The sequence below is a fragment of the Chelonia mydas genome, chromosome 5 (assembly GCF_015237465.2).
Source record: "Chelonia mydas isolate rCheMyd1 chromosome 5, rCheMyd1.pri.v2, whole genome shotgun sequence".
In the NCBI taxonomy this organism is placed as follows: Eukaryota; Metazoa; Chordata; order Testudines; family Cheloniidae; genus Chelonia; species Chelonia mydas.
In genome coordinates, this window is record NC_051245.2 from 5,884,368 (window position 1) to 5,906,193 (window position 21,826).

At 41.1% G+C, this 21,826-nt stretch overlaps 1 protein-coding gene across 8 annotated transcripts in view; it reads left to right on the forward strand.

The window, feature by feature from the left end:
- KIAA1328 (KIAA1328 ortholog) overlaps positions 1–21,826 on the forward strand; it is a 265,733-nt gene that overhangs the window by 96,782 nt on the left and 147,125 nt on the right. For all 8 annotated transcript variants that reach the window (XM_037902428.2, XM_043547687.1, XM_037902429.2 and 5 more), the window contains one exon: positions 11,583–11,710. In XM_037902428.2, the coding sequence (XP_037758356.1) occupies positions 11,583–11,710 (128 nt within the window). The remainder of the gene's footprint in view (positions 1–11,582; positions 11,711–21,826) is intronic.

A 21,826-nucleotide genomic window follows, 5' to 3' on the forward strand; every position in this document is an offset into this window, starting at 1 on the left:
TGAGCCCCCAGGCCGTAGACAGAGGCCCTGGAGGAGAAAATCCACTGTTTGGGGGAGTGTGTCTACCTCTCTGTCACATCTCCTTGCAGTGGTACTGGCCAGGCAGCACATTTGGCTTGGTGCCCAAGGTCAGCATACAATTTTTGTTTTGTGTTCTCTGCCCTCCCTTCCTTTTGGCAACTGTCTGGTCCTCTTCTGGAAGACCTGGTCCAACATCACCTCAGACTGTTGAATTTTGGAGGTGGTCCAGAGAGACTGTCATTCAGTTCCTCTCCCTCTCTCCCCTCCGCTCCCTCACATCATCTTCTCTGTCCCTCTTCAGGGACCCCTCTTGTGAGATTCTGCTTCAACAAGAAGTGCAGTCTCTTGCTATGAGCACTGTAGAAGAGGGAGAGAGGGAGTGGGGATTGTATTTAAGGTACGTACTCACTCCCAAGAAAAAGGGTGGGCTTACATGATATTAGACCTCAAAGCCTTCAACACCTCTATCCAAGAAGCTCAAGTTCACCTCCATCGCTCCTTCTCTGGATCAAAAGGTTGCCCTCAACTCCAAGGATATGCATTTCCACATCGCGATACAATTGTAATGCAAGTGCTTTCTGAGGTTTGTGTTGAACAACAAATACTAGCAATATTGAGTCCTTCCCTCTGTGCTTCCTACAGTGCCCTCCATCTTCACCAAGTATGCAGAGCCATATTGTTCTACCTGGACAGAACAAAATCCTTACAGAAATTGCCCATGCTGTTTCTGGCTTACACAGAAAGAGTCAAAGGAGAAGCTGTCTCTATGCAGAAAATATCAAACTGGATTACCCAATGCATCAGGCCATGTTATGAGCTAGCAAGTGTGCAGCTGCCCAGCAGAGTAGGTGCTGGCTTCATCAGGGTGCAGTTCACCTCTGTGGCCTCTCTAGTGAGCCTCCCAATTCAGGACTTTGCAGAGCAGCAACCTGGTAATCCATATGCACGTTTATGAAGCACTGTACATTAGCGTAGGCAGCCACGGAGATGCAAGATTGGAAGATCTATGTTGCAATCCGTAGTTACAGAGACTCCTCATACTCACTCCCTGTGGGGCTATTGCTAGGGAGTCCCCTAACGTGGAATATGTATACAGACTAGCACTCGAGAGGTTACTTTCCTGTATACTAACTAATGTTCTTTGAAATGTGTAATCCATCGACATGTTCCACAGCCCACCCACCATCCCCGCAGTGGTTAAGGAATGGAGCGTGGTGGGGTGGCTCCATCATTTATACCCTCGCAAAGCACGTGAAGAAAGGGAAGGGCGCATGTGCCACTCTGGTAGGTACTGTTAACTAGATAATTCTCTGATGCATGCAGAGTGGAGGTGCATTTTACTAATATAGAATATATATATATGGACTACACATCTCAAAGAACATCAGTTACTGTACAGGTAAATAACTTCTCTTTTTCTGAGGCACTTGATTTGCTGATACAAAGCTGGGGTAAGCCAGAGGTAAGCATCTTCACAATGGAACAGTGGAAAGTTTTGAGAGTTGTGCACTAGATTCCCAGAGGTCAGTCTAACCCATGGATGCTTTCCAGTTAGCTCTTAACCAAGTTTATGCCTTCCCTTCTGACAGGATAATCTATGAAGAGTTATCTGGGTGACCCCAGGATGGCTCTAAACTAGATGCTGCATAGACTAAGCCAGCTGTCCTTGGGGACACTACAAATCCCAGTACTTCACTTCAATTTAGAACCCCTGTCATTGGATAATGTGGCTTTGGAGAGTTCAGGTTTGGGGTGGGGGCTGGGTGGGAATTTAGTTCATTTGTCAGACACCATTCACTTCCAAGGTATATTATAGGCTGTAGATTTCCCCCACCCCCCCTTAGAAAAGACTCTTTCCAGTACTCAGCTTCCTGCGAGAGTTTTATTGTGAAACGGATTTTCTTTCTTTATTGCATTGTGTGAATGCCCCAAAGCCCCTGTAACTATCTGGGTCCCATTGTGCTAGGTGCTATACTAACAAAAGGCAATTTCTGCCTTGAGCTTACAGTCCAAACAGTAGTGTTTGGATGTTAGTGTTTTTTTTCTATCTAAGCTTAGTGTCTGTACTTGAGGTACACCAGTATGGAGACCGTCCCACTTAACATTTGCAGGTGAACATTTGTGAGTTTTGTATTTAGCACTCAAGGGTTTGTTTTTGTGTGTGCGTGCGAGATCTATTTCTGGGCCTTACTGGAGCTAAAATATTTCTAGAAGTTTTCTTTACATGATTAATAATGATTCTTTGTTCTGTTTCTTTAATTTAATCTCCTTAGTAATCTCAAATCACAAGGGAACAGAGAACACCAGAATGTCTTCAGATTTTGGTGGCGATGGTTCCGCTTGTCTGTGCTAGCTAGTGGAAAGGCGTGTCCCCTTCTCCATCTGGAACTAGAGGAACTGAAATACAGATAGCTAAATCCGAGTGAAGGAAAACAAGTTGTCTTTTTAATTCTCAGCTCTAAAGAGAACTGCATAGTTTCTCTAAACAAAGTCTTGCATTCTGAGCTCTAGGGTTCATATTAGTGCACAGTGGTTGCTTGGAGAGAGAATAGCACTAGTAAAAGCAGCAGAACACGCCCTCTTTCAGACAATACTGTTTGAGAGCTTGGCTTTGTAAATGATGTAGCAATGTGCATGTATTAATGAGGGGTATAATAGGTTTCAGTGAAACTGGGAGATAAGATGTGTTAATCTTGTATATTAAGTAGTCCTACAACAATGAACCTTATAATGAGACTGTTATTAAATCTTTTCTTCATTGGCTTCAGTTCAGTGTAACCAGCACGTCTCAGCGTGGTGCATTTGAGGCCAGTTTCTAGAAGAAAGCACTAACTTTCTGAAGCCTTTATCATTCTGAAATACTCATCTAAATTACAGAGATGCAGCTGACACACATGACAGAAAAGTGACTCTCTACCACACAAGATTTTTGTTTTAAAAAATTAAAATTAGTAATAATACTTGTACAGAATTTGTTGATTTGACCTCGACTGCCTTTCAGAAGAGAGTGTCTTGCATTTCCCTCATCGACAGTGTTGCTAGCAGATTGTGTTCTAACAAGGTTAGAAAAGCTGTCAAAATAGCAATAGTTCTAAAAGGAAAAAAAATTAGCTAGAATGATCTATGATTCTGTATGGTTATAATGAGAACAGCATGCAGGCTGTTATTTCACCCATGGAAGCAGTACCACAAGAAGGGCAAGACTTCCTGGTGTATTGAGCTTTTCTTTCTCCTCATCCTTGTCCAGCAACAAGCCTTAGTGTTTTTCATCCAAGGATCACAAGACATAGGGGGGCTCAGATGCCCATTTTACAGATGGGGAATGATACACTTTAAGTGCATTCTGAAAATAATTCACACTAGCCAAGCCTGATGTAGGCAATGCAGGCTGCAAAAAGGCAACTGAGGGAGGTGACAACAAACAAGATTTATTCTGATTGTTGAGGACTCAGCTGCAGCAAGGAATTGAACCGGAAACCTTTGTATCTGAGCACAGTGGAGCTGCCACGTGGCTTAAGGAGAATCTGCTTTTCTCTCAATATTATTCCTATTTGAGGTCCAGAAGAGAAGGTTTCAGCCAGAGGCATCAAATATGTAGAATTGTGAAGAGTGATGATTGTTTCTCACAAGGAAGCAACAAGACTTAGAACGCTATGTATTCCCTGGTGGTCACCCATTCCAGTACTAACCAGGACCAAACCTGGTTAGCTTTGTTATAAAATGAGAGGATGTTTTGTGGGCTTACATTCTCATTCTCTGAAAAACAGCCTCCCTTTTAATTTAATATGTATGCTTTTTAATTCAGATGGAGGTCCTGTAGCTCTGCCTTGAGTCAGTTCAGGTTTTACAGCCCTGGTGTCTTTCTCATCTCCTCATAGCCCCCCACCCTGTCCTCCAAACAGCTGCCACCCAGTTCATACTTTATCCTGTTAAATAACTCCCATTAATGTGCCTTGATGGAACAGGATGAGCATCCCTCTGCTGTATAAGATACCTCATTTTCCCCACAGGCTAAAACCATCTTTTCCCCCCCTCAGACTCCTTAAAGGAGGTCTGTTGTCAAAGTAGAGAAAAGAACACAGCTATTTGATTGTCAAGTAGTATTGGTCTGACTAATAGCTTTAATGTAAACAGTAACAGTTGCTACTATCAAAGGTTTTTAAATGCTCACAAAGGTCTCCAAATAAACACTAAGCATTTCTAGAGATAGGCATTTTATGTGATACCATGAATGATTGTGAATAAAGGGGACTCATTTTAGGAAGAATGGTATCAGTAGGATTACACAGTTGATTTGCATGTTTCAGAATGAATTGCTAGACCCTTCTATATGACAAAATTAACCTCCAGGTTTGACAGTTGCTCTCTTCTTTAAATTTAGGAAGAATGCTGTGGCTCTATAAAATGTTAGGCTATTGCAGTCCCCATTAATGACCACTAGGGGGAGTGTTAGGTTTATTTTTCTTCACTGTGGAGCTGACCAGTGGTTTTGTCATCTTTTGCAGATGCACATATGGTAGAATATTATCATTTTATGGTTACAATTATGAGCAATTTGATCGAAAATGACAGCTAAATTATGCAGTGTTCCTTTTATTTGTTTTAATTTTGCACTCTAAATATGTAAAAGGAAAAAACAGCATGGTTTTTTGTTGGATTTTTTTTTTTTTTTTGGTGGTGGGAGGTGTAGTACTCTCTTTGGCTTTGTATTCTTCCAACACAGCACAGGTTGAGTTTACTTTTTTACTGCGCACGATTAAATATGTGCAGCCCTTCACAGATGCTGTGAGTATTACTGGGGAGAAATCATGTACTACTAAATCCTCAAGGCTCCCCATCAGAAGGATCATACATCTAACAATTACGATGGCCAAATGCATAAGTAATACAGTTCTTGACCATTCCAAGAGAAACTGCATCCACTCAACTCAGATAATGGCTGCACCACCCAAGGAAATGCTAAAGGAAATTTGCATATTCCTAAAATCAATATGGATTTTGGCAAAGCTTCCTTAATGGACCCAGGTGTGATCTCATCTCTCTCTCTCTCTCTCTCTCTCTCCTGACCCTTGTTTGAACATTCTATACCATCACAATTTTTAAACCAAGAATAAAACCCTATTGCTGTATGTGCTGGAACTAGCAATTTCTTATAAAGAATAGTGTTTTGTATTGTGTGTATTCTGTTTATTCAGTTCTTATATTGTGTCTATCACCGTGATATCTGAGCACCTTTTACTTGTGCATTAAGCAACTTAACTAGTGTCTATTGTGTTTGATTCATTCTTTCTCTCCCCCTCTCCCCAGGGGAAAGTTGTGTGAGCAGTTTTTTCATTTTTTTGTTGTTTATTTTTATTTTTATTCATGCTTATTATATGGGTGCTGGAGCATGTGTGCATTTCACATGGAACGAAAAGTGGTGTGTTGTGTCTTTACCCACCTTTGGACAGGAACCCACTGAAGGCAAGCTGTCTAGCTTAATTGGCACATCCAGCAATGATAATTTTTAAGACATAGGGGCCCAGTTCTGAGCTCCTTGCTTGAACAAACTACCTACTGAAGTTTCTGCTTTTTCAGATTAAGAAACTCATTAGTCCGTAGTAAGAACTTTGAGGTAAAATAACCCAGACTTCTGTGGGTTAATAGTGTTCACATACTATGAGGAATTAATTTTAACTTTGAAAGCTCTTAGTCTGTTCCTTTAGTCTTGCTGTAGTGACCTTTGGTTTGACCAGTTTTCAGAGGCCCTACATTCTATTGTGTTATCTCAGTCTTTTCAAATTTATTTTAAATGTATACTCAGGAAAGCCATTGACTAAGCAGAATAAAGTGGCTTGGTAGCTGCAAATACTAGCTCATGTAGCTCTGACACTAGCTCCTGTAATTTTCATCTTATTTGTAGAAATAAATCATATTGGTACGTTGACCAGTATAGGAAGTTTAGTGCTTGTCATTGCTTTTTAAATCAATTTTAACAATTACTGTGCAGGTGGTATGGGTGGAGACGGAAACTGCATGTTTAAGTTACTCTGGACTTATTGATGCCAGATGGGAACAGAAGAGATTTGAATCAGATATCTTACATATGCTGTCTGAAAGCTCAAAAGGACTACCCTAGCCTAGTCCCTAACTTTGTTCTGAATGCTGTAGCTTTTGCTTAAGGTAGGTAACCATAACTTAACTAATTTGTATGCGCCATATGCAGTCTTGGCTCACTTCAAAGTGTAATCAAGTCATGAACTAATTATGATACCATATTCCCAAAGAATGTAAATTTAATTTCCCTTCAAACAGAATGGGAATGTATTAGCAGTTCCTTTATATGAGAGGTATATCATTCAATAACATGATGATGATGCTTCAAACAGGAGTGCGATTCTTAACTTTTGTGGGCATTGTGACCTTTTTCCTTATGTGTCTTCCTCTTTTACTTTTGCATCTTGGATTAATTTACCAGCTACTGGTTAATAGCATTAAAATAGTCAAGTGTGAATGAAAACATGTCTCTTGGGCTTCACATTTGAGAGCATAGCACTATATTATTATACTTACCTTGCTCCTTCATAGTGCTTTCAAATACTTGTTTCCTGAAGATCTCAAGTCCCAAGGAAGTTTTGACTTGAACTGAATACTCTTGCACCAGCATTAACGCCTGCCCCAGAACCTTTTTAATATATTGAAAAATGGATATGCAGAAATTTCCCTAGCAGGTTCTTAACCTGATTGTGCCAGGCAGTCCACATAAGCTCATTTATATAAGAACCAGTGAAGTGAAGTTGTTCATAAAACATTTTATTAACTTCAGTCTTCACGGCATCTTCAGAATTTAGGTAATAAAGCTATGTGGAAGTAACCAGGCTTCACCTTTTCACAGAACAATAATTCACATAGGTTTAAGGCACATTTTTTGTGGTGTAATTTTGAAAGCCCAAGAAGCATGTGTTGTGGCCAGACTCTGCTTTGTGGCAATGCATTCATATTGTTCCTGTTGTTCTGAGGTGAACTGAACAGGGGGCCGGAGGAGGATATAAGTGTATGTAGTGCTTATATTTTAAATACAAGTTGTTATAATAAACTGAATCGTTAAAGAGCAGTATGATCTTCTAATTAAATTTAGGTGTTATCTACACTATGGACTGTGGACTATGTGGGTGAGGGGGAAATTGCAGAGTGTACCACAATTTGCCCTCTTACTACCTTGTGTTGGCCCTGCTGGTGTGAACTAAAAGGTACCTAGTTTCTGTTAACATAGTCCTGTTTGAAGGAAGATGATAACACAAACTAGGTAGCTTTTAGTTCATGCCAGCAGTAACCACAGAGGGCAATATTTTGGTGAGCTCTGAAATTCACACCCCCTATGTTGCACCATGGTGCAATTTAGACACAGCCTTACCCTTGCTTAGAATCTTAGAACACTTTGGTGTAGATTTTAATGTTTTTTCTACATGCTTGTTTATAAAAAATAAACTGCTGGTATTGTGCATGTGGCTTTTCATGTGTGAGTAGATGAAGCCACATCATGCTGGTTCTTGGTTTGTTCAAGTTGTAAAGCAGTGGGTACGGTTAGAGAACGATGCACCGGTTGATTGTTTTTCAGCGTTGCACAGGTGAATATGCAGAAATGAAAAGCTTTACTGGGGAAGCTGATGGAGGAAGTAGGCTCTGTAAGTCAAAGAACCCAGTGGTGCCCATAGCTGTATACACCATATGTGTGGTGCATACCATTGGCAAGGGCAGCATCACCTGGGGAGTGGGGAAACGGGCAGTTTGCCTTTGGCCCCTGTTTGAGAACCCCCCAAACTGAGTGGCTGAAATTTGGCCCAGTAGCCCTTCCATCATGGCGGAGAGGCCATTGTGCTAAACCTGAGTGGCGCTGCAACGCTGTACACCCAAGTCGCAATGCCACTCACTGAAATTTGTCCTCTCGATGGAGGGGCAGCCGGGCCAGACCTAGGTGGCTCCATGTGAAGTTAAACTAGCTGTTCAGTTGTGCGTACTATGGGGAAAATTTCAGGTTTTCAATTAAAAACAAACGAACCAAATGTTAGGAAATTAAATGGGGAAGGGCGTGCCAGGGGGAGGGAAACCCTGTGTTGTTGCAACATTACAGTTTGCACTGTGAACATTACAAAAAAGTCAAGTAAATGCTAACATGCCTACCGTGTAGATGTGTGGTATTTGCTATTATTTTTTCCTAAGGACCAAATTCTGGCTCCGCTAGTGGGATGCGGTGGAGGGCCCTTGACTCCCTGACTACTGGGAAACTGGTAGTTATAATACAGCTGCTTATACTTGTAAACTCATGAGGGGGCTGCTACTACTGCCAACAATCCTAAATGCCCCAGAAGGGGCAAGTTGGAGCGGTGGGCAGTAGCCATGGTCCTGCCCCAATCCTGTATGTCAGTTTGCAGCTGAAAGGCAGTGCTGGGGGGAGCATACATTAACGGCCACCATATTACCCAGTTCACTCACCCCCTCCTCCTCTCCCCCACCCCCCAACCCCCCTGCACCTTGTGCCTATGGAAGTATGTCTGCTTCTGGCCCCCACAAGCATAATGCTACTAGCACCTGCTGCTTGGGCAATCCCAGCTCTCCAAGACAAACCTCTCAGAGCAAGGTTTTTGCTTCTCAGAGCTATATATGAACTCTGTATCTGTGACTTTAATCTATTGTTTCACTAAATGAATCCTATAAAATAGACGGGATATGTAGCATGGTGAATTAATATTGCTGTTAAAACCTGAACTTTTGCATTTCCTGACTTCTTATGAGTCTCTTGTTACTGTACAAGCTTAATACTGCATTAACAAACTTTTTTTTGTGTGTAGCAAATTACAGTAATTCAAGTGTTAATTTTTTGTGCAACAAATGAGAATACAGTTCAGTGAAATCCTAAACAGCTGTAATCAGATAATTAATATCTTGTTAATCCAGTATTTGGACTCTTGAACTCTTAGAGATGTGACCTTATTTGAGCATTTAGCTATGTTTCAATTCTAGGATTTGTAGTCCTATAGATTTATTTTTTTCCCCTCCATGAAATTTGTGAGTTTCTTCAAAGCAGATTGTGAAAGTATTTCATCAGCCGGTGTGTCTATATAGGTACTTATAGCCTCCTCATCAATATTGTATCAACATTGTATCATTCCCAATTGAACGTGTATGGAGTAGAATCTTGTTAATTCCTACAAAGTAAGGTGCTGTTTCCCCACGTTTAGTAAAGATTTAATAGAGTGGAAGAGTAATATCTCATATTAAGGCTTGCGTCTTAGAAAATTATACAGCAGTAAATGAACTAGCTTAGTAAGAAGTATCATGATAGCTAAAACTAAGCTACATTTGTCTAAATGAATGAACAGAGAACACTTTGTGATATATTATACCTTTTTTGTTTGATTGCTTACTCGTTACTTCACAATGAATGTCCCTAGTATTGTGTGAATGAACAAGGTTTTATCTTCTAATGCAGGGATTCCTAACCACTGTCACAATGTGAACCATATTTAAAAAGGGAAAAAGTCTCATGGACTTCTCTCTGACCTTTCATGCTCATGCAAACCATCACCCCTTCCAGTTGTGAACGCACAATATCCTTTCGACAATGCCAGCCATTGCTGATGTGTAGAAGTAATGTTAGGGAAGCAAGTCATGTTTTCAGCTCTCTCTTAATTAAATTGAGCAGCTAGAAGCAAGAAGAGGCATCATCACGTGCACAGCAAGCACTTCAAGGTTGCCAGTGGCCCATGGAGCAGAGTTTGGGGCCCTCAGGTGTAATGCATTCCCACTGTATTAATTTCATTGGGTGTGACTCTCATACTGTATAATTTTCATGTTTGAAATACAGAACTATGTATATTGCACTGGCAAGAACAAGAATAGATACGCCCCAACTATGTGTGTACCCCAAAGCCCATTAGGATATACATTCCACTCACCCACATAGATAGGGAACAGCGGTGGGTAGATAGTGGGGTAAAGTCCTGTTGTATGAGGGTGGGGCTGTTGGAAGTGGAGTGAATTAAGAGAGACATAAAAAATTGATAAAGATAGGATTGTCTGTTTTTATATTCTGCCACATAACGTGGGTTTAAATGAATTTGCTTATAATTTGTCTTCAGATACTGACATTTAACTCTTAGGCCGTATAAATGTACTGGCTTTTTCTACAGTAAAATTCATGCCCTGCGTCCAGGCTAATATGTTCACCTACTATAAACATTACTGCCTATGGTTACAGCCGGAATAAAAAATTCCTTTTATATACATCATAGCTGGCAGAGACTCCTGAGACCACCACAAATCACTTCAGCCTTTTGGTGCTCTCTGACAAAATGCGCAAAAACGTAAAACCGCTCAGGCTTCAGATAGATTGACTAGAAAAAGCAATTAGCTTATTTAGACCATTGTTTGTACCCGCCTTTATCTCAAGATGCTGAGCAAAGGTGTTTTAGAAGCTCTCCTTATTACTTTAGCATTAGATCTTAATCACCTCCCTTCTGCTCTGTCCCCAAAAAGCTTTGCTCATCCCATTTTTGGCTTTTTTTTTTTTTTAAAGGATCGTAATGGGGAATAACAAAGCGGCGAGTTATTTATGCAGCCATGATTGGCAAAAATGATTGCAACACGAATTTGCCCAGAAGTGATGATTAGATCATAAAAATGTTAAGGAAATCTGTAACTCAACACCATTTTATATATTTGAAGAAGTTTTTGTTCCCTACCTTAATTGTGATGACTTGTTATTAAAGCATTTATTCAGAGTAATCTCTTTGGACATTGAGCACTTAGCTGAGCCGCATGCATAATTGAAATCAGGGAGGGGTGGAATGAGGGGGGAGCATAAATGGTTTACCATGCTAAATGAGCAAGGGAGGGAATTACACAATGACAGGTGAAGAGCAGATTTATCTCCTTTTGGAATGTCAGTCCTGCAAGCAAGGCAGGACACTATAGCTAATACCCTTGCAAATACCACAGTTTGCTGCTTCTCCAGATAACAATCCAAAAATCATTGCTGGTCTCTGAAAGGCCTGTAGTCCTGCAACTGTGGCGGTGTTTATGATCCATCAGTAGTTCAAATTGAGTATGTGGGTACCAAATCCATAGCTGTACTTAAAAAGTGGAATATTTACCCAGTTGGCTATTGATAATTAAAGCAGTAGCACTATTCTCCTTAGTTGAATACAAATAGGACCACATATGCAAAGAGGGCTGTAACTGTGCTAACTGAAATATCATAACCTACCTCCTGTACTCAGCCCCTTCAAGTGTTTGTAAATTTGGAGAAGGTCCTTTGTCTCTGTGTTATGGGTGGGGGATAAGATTGCACTTGTGCTTGGTCTTTTCATTTCCCTTTAGGCAGATCCATAGTAACCATCCATCTCCACCCTCCCTTCCCCCCACACACTCCATGCTCACATGGTGTGTTTTTCTCTGAACTCTGCATTTTATGGCTTCAGTTACCACAGGACAAAAACAGATTTACACAGAATAAATTGGTATTTGTTTGATTTTTACTTTTCAATACGGAATATTTTTTTCCCCTTAACTTGCTATCTCACCTCTGCAGCAGCAGTACAGAGAATGCCAGGAACTTCTGAGTCTATATCAGAAGTATCTATCTGAACAGCAAGAAAAGCTAACGGTCTCTCTCTCAGAGCTTGGTGCTGCCAAGATGAAGGAGCAGCAGGTAAGGTCTTTCCCCTCACCATTTCTTTAATGACTACATCGCTGATCCCATTGAAAAACCCTTTCACTTACTGTCAGGGCTGTAACTGTAATGTGTTGTCTCATAGTATATAAACGTTCTTGCACTATTCTGTGATTGGCTTTTCCATGGCACTTTCCCCTAATACATGGATTAGAGGTAAGAAATTATTACTTAAAGCAACCCTTGGATCAGTAAATCAGGTCAAGTTCATTGATTCTACTGTACTGCAGCGGGAGCTGTGAGGAATCCTTTTCTTTGCAGTCTAAGGAAAAAGGTAAGGGGTGCTGTTGCCTTCCTCGAGCCCTTTTGGACAACATATGCTATCATTGTAGAAATAGCCTTTTAAATTTCCAGCATAATTTTCAGTGAGTGAAAAAGAGGTGGAAGCAGGTGAGCTTGGCTGATAAGAACTTTTCCAGTCTATGAGGGAGTTCAAAATTTTGAACCTTCATAAAACAGCTACTAATTGCACATAAAATTAAGAGAAAGTATTGCTTGAGATGCTGTATGTCCTACCTGAGTGGTCTAAGGTTCCCATATGCTGAAACCAGAAAGTAGCTAAAGACCTTGCTATTAGTGATTTGCTGATAGCTAGTTACTTGATTTATGTACCTGCTGAGAGCTGATCCTTTCGCCAAGATGAAGATAATGGCTCTGACCAATGTGGTTCTTATCTACTCTTCTTCAAAAAATTCCCTCTGCAGATCTCCATCCTTGGTGTCTCACATGAGCCTGTAGCTTCTAATAAAAAGAAAAGGAGGACTTGTGGTACCTTAGAGACTAACCAATTTATTTGAGCATGAGCTTTCGTGAGCTGTAGCTCACGAAAGCTCATGCTCAAATAAATTGGTTAGTCTCTAAGGTGCCACAAGTCCTCCTTTTCTTTTTGCGAATACAGACTAACACAGCTGCTACTCTGTAGCTTCTAATAGTGGTATAGCTTTTAGGTCTTGAGCCTTGAAGCATCTGCTAGGGGCTTCTACTATCATAACAGTTATGTGCTGGCAATGAGCTCAGCACTGTAGAAAACCCAGAAGGTGGCACACTGTGCTTCGTGGAGCTTGCATTCTAACAAAACTACACAGACACAGCTAGCTATTGATGAAGTCTATCCTGGTGAGTGGCATTTGGCTTTTCTTTTTAATAAGTGTGTAACAGCACTTCACTTTGTATTTAGAAAGAAGAACTGACTTTCCCCTTCAGTTTCCTGTTATATACAATGTCCTGCTGGTGAGGTTTGAGTTTTATAAATATTGATAGAAATTTTTGTGTTCTGCCACATTTAAAATCTTGTGAATCTTTGACTGGTGTGGAGTTCCTAAGATTAGCAAATCTTGCCTGAGAACTTCTGGTCTTATTATTCTCTCACATACCTGCACTTCACTGGGGAATTTGAAAAAGCCAAGTTGAAGCTCTTTCAGTAGTTCAACACAGACCAGCCTGGCAGTGCCAGCTGTGTTTGTGGTGAGGCCATTACTCATGAGGAGGCGAGTTATGTTTGAGATTTTTTTTACCTTGAACCAGTTGAGAGACAGACAAATATCTTTATCTTTTGCTCCTGGGTAATACCTGGTATCAGGTCATCCACCATAGCTTCTATGCCAAAATATAAAGGCAGACACAAGTAAAAAAGCATCACCTCAGTAATGGGTGCATCAGCACATATCAGTGCAGCACCTAATGCTCATTGCCATTTGATGAATAGTTTGGTGCCATGGAGTCATGACTGGGACTGACTCCAGCCCCAGTGTCTGTAATGTGGTGCATTGAGACCTTCCACCTTGCCTGTCCCATTTGCCCTCCTTTCATCCCATTTTAATGGCAGCAACTCTTTCTTTCCTGTTTAAGATGAGGCCTCTTCTTGCTGGCTGCTTTCTAACTTTAGCCCTGCTGATACTTTTTGGTCAAACTTCTATGAACCTCAAGGTATTGAGCTCCTCTTCTGTGAACTCCTGCTGGTTGCAGTCTCTCTGCAACTATGTCTACTCTACACAGTTAATTCAAGTTGTTGGTACCTAGGTCTGAGCACCTTTGGTAGCCTGGCTTGGGTGTGACTATCCCCACTGCAAAGCCGTGTCCTCATTATTTCTGCAATCACCTGTATGTGGGGGGTCAGGGCTGATTTCCCACTCTGGCACTTTGAGTGCGGATGGTGGGGGCCCGCAAGGATTCTAAAAATTAATACTGGCCACTCCAGGCTGGTATTAAACTCCCAAGGTCACAGCTTCTCTCTGACCTAGGATGGGTAGATGCTTCCACCACCCAAGTGCACCCTCTCCTCCCCCTTTTCAGAAACTAGGAAAGAGCCCTTGGGAATTCCTTCCTATGGGGTACCCTCAAGCCCTTTCACCCCCTCTTCTGGGGAAGAGCTGAGAAAGCAAACAAAGGAAATCGGCTGTTGCCACCAGCTAATTAAACAACATATGCACAAATCTCCTAGGACACCAAAAATCCAATCCTGTTCTTAAAGTTAAATTTTATTAAAAAAAAAATACATCTGGAATATAGGCTTTTGCTAGATTTTAAAAACCCACTTACAAAAATTAAACATCAAGAATAACCTTCTTGAGGTGCAGCGTAAAGGTTACAAGCAAAACAAAAGCGTTTGTGGTTAGCACATAGGAGTCCATAAGCCATAAGAAATAAACAAACCTAATCACGTCTTCCTACACATTTTCTGATCTATTTACATATCTGGGTTTCCAAATAAGCAATTTCTAGGTATGATTCTGATGATTTTCATACCTGGCCTTCAGCTTTTCACAGCATAACTGCTGCCCTCTTCCCCGGAGAACGACAACAGACAAATGGAAGTTTTCCCAATTTTAAAAAGTTCTATCCTTCCCATTGGCTCTTTTGGTCAGGTGCCCACTCACTTCCCTTACCTGTGCATGCAGTCAGACTTTTTAACCCTTTACAGGTAAAGGAAGTAGAGAACAGCTACCAAGAGGGATTCTATAGCTAACTGGCTGGCTGGGTGTCCACAAAAGGGAGCCACCTGCCTCTCATTTATCACAGGGGGCATATATAATGGGCCTTTGTGCTGAGACACACTTTATGGATGCCGCCAACATATCTTCCAGAGCAAGTGATAATATGGACACGCGTGGAAAGAGAAAAATAAGGTGACCCAGAGAAGCATTATGCAGAACAATAGAGAAGCCAAACCCATCAACGTGACACTCAGAAGCCTGAACAGACCAGCACAAGATTGAAATAAATGGCAGAAACTGGTGGATGCACCTGCGGGTCCAGGAGGTTAAAGAAAGAAGACAGGAGGACTCAAGTGTTTTAGCCTGTGTCCTTACTGCAAAGTGTGTGGGTTCCAGGCCAAGTTTAAGCCTTGTTTCCTAACCTACATCACCAGCCAGGTAAACTAGCCTGTATATTTAAAGCACCTTTAAACCTGGGCTAGAGGTTTTTTATGTAGTCAGAAAGGGGGAGTTAAGGCTAAAACCTATGTAAGAGCCTGGGTTAATTGCAGTGTAGACATATAGCCTAAGTGTTAAAGTTTGGGAGACCATTTAGCTATGTGGACTAAGAAGGTATTGACTAGCATATCTACATAATTTAAATAGTTGAAGATCATCTGATTGGTCATGAGCACTTTCCTTACAGTTGCTCAGAACCTGGTAGACAATTCAGCATTGTGATTTACCTATCCTAATCCTCACAGAGGAGCAAGTTCTGTTGAGAGAACACCAGAAATGAGGTGACCAGGCACGTTAGACCCTGTTCAGGGATTGGCAAAGAGAGTTAATGTGCTTTTTCTGACTAGAACTGCATATTCTAAGTGTCAGGGTAGCAGGGCAAAGTTCTCTGTAGTGAATGCAGTAATTTCCCAGCTGTGTCCGAAAGAGTGAAGTTGGAATTGATGATCAGAAACAGTTCCCACATGGAGGAAGAAGGAAATGACAGAAGAGCTCTTATTTGGTCTGATTTAAAATTACTTTTTACTGCTCTTAAACTCTAGGCCTGAAAAAGCCACCCTTCTCAGTGACATTTGTGTTGGAGGAGGAGGTTCTGGAACAGCCTTCCAATAGGAGTAGTGGAGGCAAACAACTGAATCAGTTTTAAGATGGAGCTTGATAAATTTGTGAACAGTATTATATGGATTTGTGGACTGGACTTGATCCAGGAGGTTCTTTACTGACCTTTGTTCTTATGTTGGTTAGGCTGAAGAAAGCCTTATAGAATCAGAGAATTGTAGGACTGGAAGGGACCTTGCGAGGTCATCTAGTCCAACCCCCTGCACTCACATCAGGACTAAGTATTATCTAAACCATCCCTGACAGGTGATTGTCTAACCTGCTCTTAAAAATCTCCAATGATGGAGATTCCATAACCTGCCTGGGCAATTTATTCCAGTGCTTAACCACCTTGACAGGTAGGAAGTTTTTCCTAATGTCCAACCTAAATCACCCTTGCTGCAATGTAAACCCATTGCTTCTCAGAGGTTAACAAGAACAGTTTTTCTCCCTCTCCCTTGTAACAACCTTTTATGTACTTGAAAACTGGTATCATGTCCCCCCCTCAGTCTTCTCTTCTCCAGACTAGACAAACCCCACCCATTTTTTTTCTATCTTCCCTCATAGGTCATGTTTTCTAGATGTTTAATCATTTTTTTTGTTCTTAGAATCATAGAATCATAGAATATCAGGGTTGGAAGGGACCCCAGAAGGTCATCTAGTCCAACCCCCTGCTCAAAGCAGGACCAAGTCCCAGTTAAATCATCCCAGCCAGGGCTTTGTCAAGCCTGACCTTAAAAACCTGTAAGGAAGGAGATTCTACCACCTCCCTAGGTAACGCATTCCAGTGTTTCACCACCCTCTTAGTGAAAAAGTTTTTCCTAATATCCAATCTAAACCTCCCCCATTGCAACTTGACTCTCTGGACTCTTCTCTGGACTCTCTCCAGTTTGTTCACATTTTCCCCAAAATGTGGCACCCAGAACTAGACATAGTACTCCAGTTGAGGCCTAATCAGTGTGGAGTAGAGCAGAAGAATTACCTCTTGTATCTTGCTTACAACGCTCCTGCTAATACATCCCAGAATGATGTTTACCTTTTTGTAGCAGTGTTACACTGTTGACTCATATTTAGCTTGTGATCCAAACTCCTTCCTAAGCAGTCATTTCCCATTTTGTATGTGTGTAACTGATTGCTCCTTCCTGAATGGAGTACTTTGTATTTGTCCTTATTGAATTTCCTCCTATTTACTTCAGACTATTTCTCCAGTTTGTCCAGACTCTTTAATTTTAATCTTAATCTCTCCTGAGTTCTGTTTAAATCGCTGACCACGGGGAACTTTTTTCTGTTTGTTTATTTTGATTGCGGTCAGGAAAGCCTGGATACATCAAATGGACTGAGAGCTTCAGCTATTGGCTTGCTACCCAACCATAACCCTCCTGGCTTGTTACACAGAGGTAGATAACATTTCCTTCTTTTTGTAACTGCTGTCTATTCTCACTTGTGGAATTGGCACCTGTAGTTTGAGCTGCCAGGGGCATCAATCCCACAAGTGTGATAATCAAAGGTGACACTCAAAGAGCAGTTAAATATAGGTAATCTTTTCTGTTCTCTGCCCTGCAGAACCACATGGGAGGACACCCAACTACACTTTGTAAAGAAATGCCTCTTAATGTGGTCTATTTAGAACTCTCTTGTCTCTGTTCTTCTCTTCCTCCTGTTTTTAATCTAACTTTTTTTTTTGACTTGTGATCTCAAGCCACACCCATCATCATGGCATCTTCTGCTGTTCACCTTTCTACTCTTCCTTCCTTATTTTTATGTGGATTAATACTGATAAGGCTGCCCATTCTCTGCAGACTTGGACTGCCAGTGCAACATCGCCTTTCAGGATCCAAAAGCTGATTTCAGGATTAGGAATATGGAGTAGCAAAAGAGAATGAGGCATGCTGTAGTGTTACCAAATGTTCTCATGCTGTCGAGAAAAGAAAGGACAGTTGTGTAGCAACCAAATGACTGCAGGAGCTACAATACTGTTGCACCTGTGACTGAAACGCAGCCCTGATTCTTATCCACGTTGAACTAATGCTGCTACTTCGGGGTACGTTTAGTTTGCCTGCGTCTTGTTATCCTTTCGTGACCTTGGAATTGCTGCTGTTCATAATCTCTGCTTAGTAGTAGGGTCCTTTAAACAGAAGCCCACGCTCAAAATTTAAAGACATACCTTGGCAGTGGGCTGAAATTGTTGGGGGAAACGGTGGTGAAATGATTTAAGACTCAACTTTTGTGGAGTCAATAATCACTAACTGGAACATGAAGTATCTTTTTTGTGTGAGATAAAGTTAATTCCATTTGAAAAGATACTTACGGTGACATGAACTGAATTATTCAAACTGGCCTTCCTAGCATTAACTCTAGGTTAATATCTCATGATGCCTCTGGTTTCATTAGAGGAGTTTTAAGTACATAACTTTTTATAATAAATTCAATACCTAGAAGCTGAACTGAAATTGGTTTACTTTCCGCCACCCCATAAAAAGAAGCATTAATTGTACAGTGACTATTAAAGTGGTCAGTAAAGTAGAGTCAGACTGATGCAAAGAGATAGCTTTTGTGTAAAGGAAGTGAAGAGCTCTACTGAACAATAGGTTTCTGCCCTGATATTAATAGAAAATGCCATCCGTATTAAACCATAGTTAACTCTATCAAAAGCTATTTTGGACGTCTTTCTGCTGCTCCCAATTGTTCGTCCTTTGCCATTTCAAGAAGCTTTACACGGAGATGGCAAGAAAATTGCTGCTGTTCTAGGTAATCAGGTTTGACCTAATTATACAGGCCCTGCTTCACTGCCATCTCAAACAGTGGAAAGAATCCAATTTACTTTGGCAAGTATGTGGCTGATGAAATTGTGGAAATGTTCCGCAGCTTTGAGTAGGACTTGACTCTCAAGAGCTGGACTGAAGGCTGAACTTTTACTGGAATGGAATTCTTGATCTTCTGTTGAAGGGAGGGATAATATCTTTAGCCATGGCTCTGCCTGCTTCATATTAATCTTTTTATTTGCAAGTACAGCTGGCTGCTTTTATTTCTTATTTGTATAAGATTATCAGTACATCTGTTGATTCCCTTGGCTCAAGAAGATTCTTGTTCACCAGATTCTCTGTTTTCAGCTTGGGTTCTCCCCTAGCTAAGCAGCTGCTAGGAAAACCTAACAGAGAGTGAATTCCAAATCCCAACAAATTCCAAAGGGGCATCTACTCCTCCTTGTTCTTATGTGTTATGTATTAGTTTATCTGTTGTTTAGCACCCAGAGGTCCCAGTCAAGAGCAGGGTGCTATTTAACAAAGTGCTGTACAAACACATATGAAGACATAGTCTCTGGCCTGGGTAGTATATGATCTACTAAGATTAGCATTCCTTTTTGGAGACTAGATTTTATTAAAAAAAAAAAAAAAAAGATCACTTGTTCATCTTAAATGTTACTGATACGATATTCTGTGTAGTTTCAAAATAAAAACCGAAGAACTCCCTTCCCAGAAAAGGCCACAAATCCTGCTTTCTTTTCATCTCGGTGGCTAAAACGTTTGTCCACGTCTGTCATCTTCTGCCTTAACAAAGGTAGCCTTTCAAAGTTCTGTCATCTGGGTTATTTCCCTGAAAAAGCAGCGTGTATGTGTGGAGGTGGGGGGTCAGTCTGCACAAACCAAGCTCTTTTTTTTCCTTTTCACGGGTCACCTTTAAAACCATTGTTTAGCTTGATTAAAGAAAAAAGTATGCAGAGGGTTTTGAATGCTGGGAGGCAAACCTACATGATAGAATTTATTTTGTTGTTTACCCAGCTGTACTGGAACAATGGATGAGCCCATCTGAAAGATAAATGTGGATTGGGACAATAAATAAAGAACTACTGTAATCTGAAGTGGACCCAAAGGTATCAGATAATTTGAGAAGGGAAGTAGCCAGGAAGAGACAAAGGTTTAACATAAGTCAATATTAGTTAGGAGTAGTGATGAGTTTGGTGGCATTTAGGTAACTTGGATTTTTCTTTAACTTAAATTTAGGGCTAGCCTGAAGGTGCTTTTAGTAGTATCTGTATATGAGATGTATATTGTCTAACAATCCTTTTTTATTACTTTTTCCTCTCCGTTCCACACATTGCCAATAAATACTGCTTTATTTAAAGTGTATTGAGCTTTGACTGTTATAGCTGGGGAAATTACTGACTAGTTTTCTCAAAGGGAACAGAACTGTAGGCTGAAAGGAAGCAGATAAAGGTGAAAGTGACATCCTCTGAATCAATGAAGGGTATGGAGAAGGTTGCAGCAGAGCCACAGAAGGGCTGGAGGGTGACGCAGATCCAGGAGGACCAAACAAACTGAAATGCAAAGATCAATCAGAAGAAGGTGTAATAGGAAACACTAAGCTCTTCAAACTCATTCCTACTAGCTCAGTTAGGGCACTGGGCTCAATTTGGATTTGCCACAGTCTTTCTTGTGTGACCCTGGGCAAGTCTCTTACTGACCCTGTGCTTCACTTCCCCATCTGTAAAATAGGAATAAAATATCCTTTCTCCCATTGTCTGTCTTCTCTATTGAGACTGTAAGTTTTCTGGGGTCAGAGGCAAACTTTTGCTATGTATTTGCACAATGACTAGCAAAATGGACATTGACACTAGAAAAAAACAGCCTGGAAATAGGGCATACGTTTACAACAATGAGAGTAATTAACCATTGTAACAATTTACCATGGGTCGTGGTGGATTCTCTATCACTGACCATTGTAAAATCGAGTTTGGATGTTTTTCTAAAAGATCTGTTCTAGGACTTATTTTGGGGAAGTTCTACAGCCTGTATTCTACAGGAGGTCAGACGAGATGATTACCATGCTCCCTTGTAGCCTTCGTATCTATGGAATGGGACCCCGATCTCAGTGGGGGTCTCTTGGGACTACCAGTATGCCTGCTTAAAAAAAAAAACAAAACAAAAAAACCCCAAACCATTCTTCAGGTGTTTGCCGTCATGTGTTCTACTTCTGGTGTGCGCGTGCCAGAAATCAGAGCACTTTAGCCAGCAATGTCCATTGGCTACATGTGCACCCTTTGTGGCCTTGAGCCCCCGTACCAACAGTTTTAAGCTGGGCAGAGCAACCAACCGACCCTCAGTTCTTCCCAGAGCCTCATTTGTCTAGGGCTGAAGCAGCATTACCCACATGAGATGTCCTCAGGGCTCTATCTTATTATAAAAATAGAACAAAACTATTTAGGTTGTCACATAGGTTATTTATTTATATTGCTGAAAGATCTAGGGGTCAAGCAATTTCAACCCAGAGAATTTTCAAGTGGGTGTCAGTTGCATTAAGTTGGTGTATGAGAGAGCTAATTTAGAACTCCTGGGGCAGATTAGATCACATTATACCAGGGCGCAGACAGCTTCTGTGGCCTCAGGGATATTTCGCTAACTGTCATAAGTAATGTTGCTTATGTACATGGGGTAGTGTACAAGATTTTACTAGGCAATACTGTATTCTAGAGGCATCTTGCTTGGATGCTCATTTCTGCAGGACTTTGTTGCAATTCATGTTTGATTAGACTCACAATACCCTCCTCCGATGTTTGTACAGTGCTTGAGTCACCAGAAATGGACTACATGTAGACTAACTCTTGAGATGTGTTGTCTACATGTGTCCCAGGACTCACCCTCCTTTCCCCACTACTGTAGAGTCTATTAATATGGCATTGATGATTGTGAAGGAATGGAGGGTCAGTTGGTTGCTCTGCCCGGCTCTGGGGCATGAAGGACGCAAGGTGCAGCCAACAGATGCTGCTGACAAAAGTGTTTCAATCTCGGTCATATGGGGCCCATGCACATCAGAAGTGGGACACATGTAGACAACACATCTCAAAGAACTCCAGCTACTAACGGGTCAGCACCTTTCTTTATTTTAAGATCTCTAGACTTCAGTGCTTCTTGGTAGCAGTTGATCTACCTTTTTCAAAATGTTGGCCTTGATCAACAAACCCGCCAGGTATAAATACTTACAGACTTGCAGGCTGCGTAAATTCAATATTTTCAAACCAACAGTTAACATTGAGTGAAAACACAAACGTACAGCCCAAATTCAGCATCCA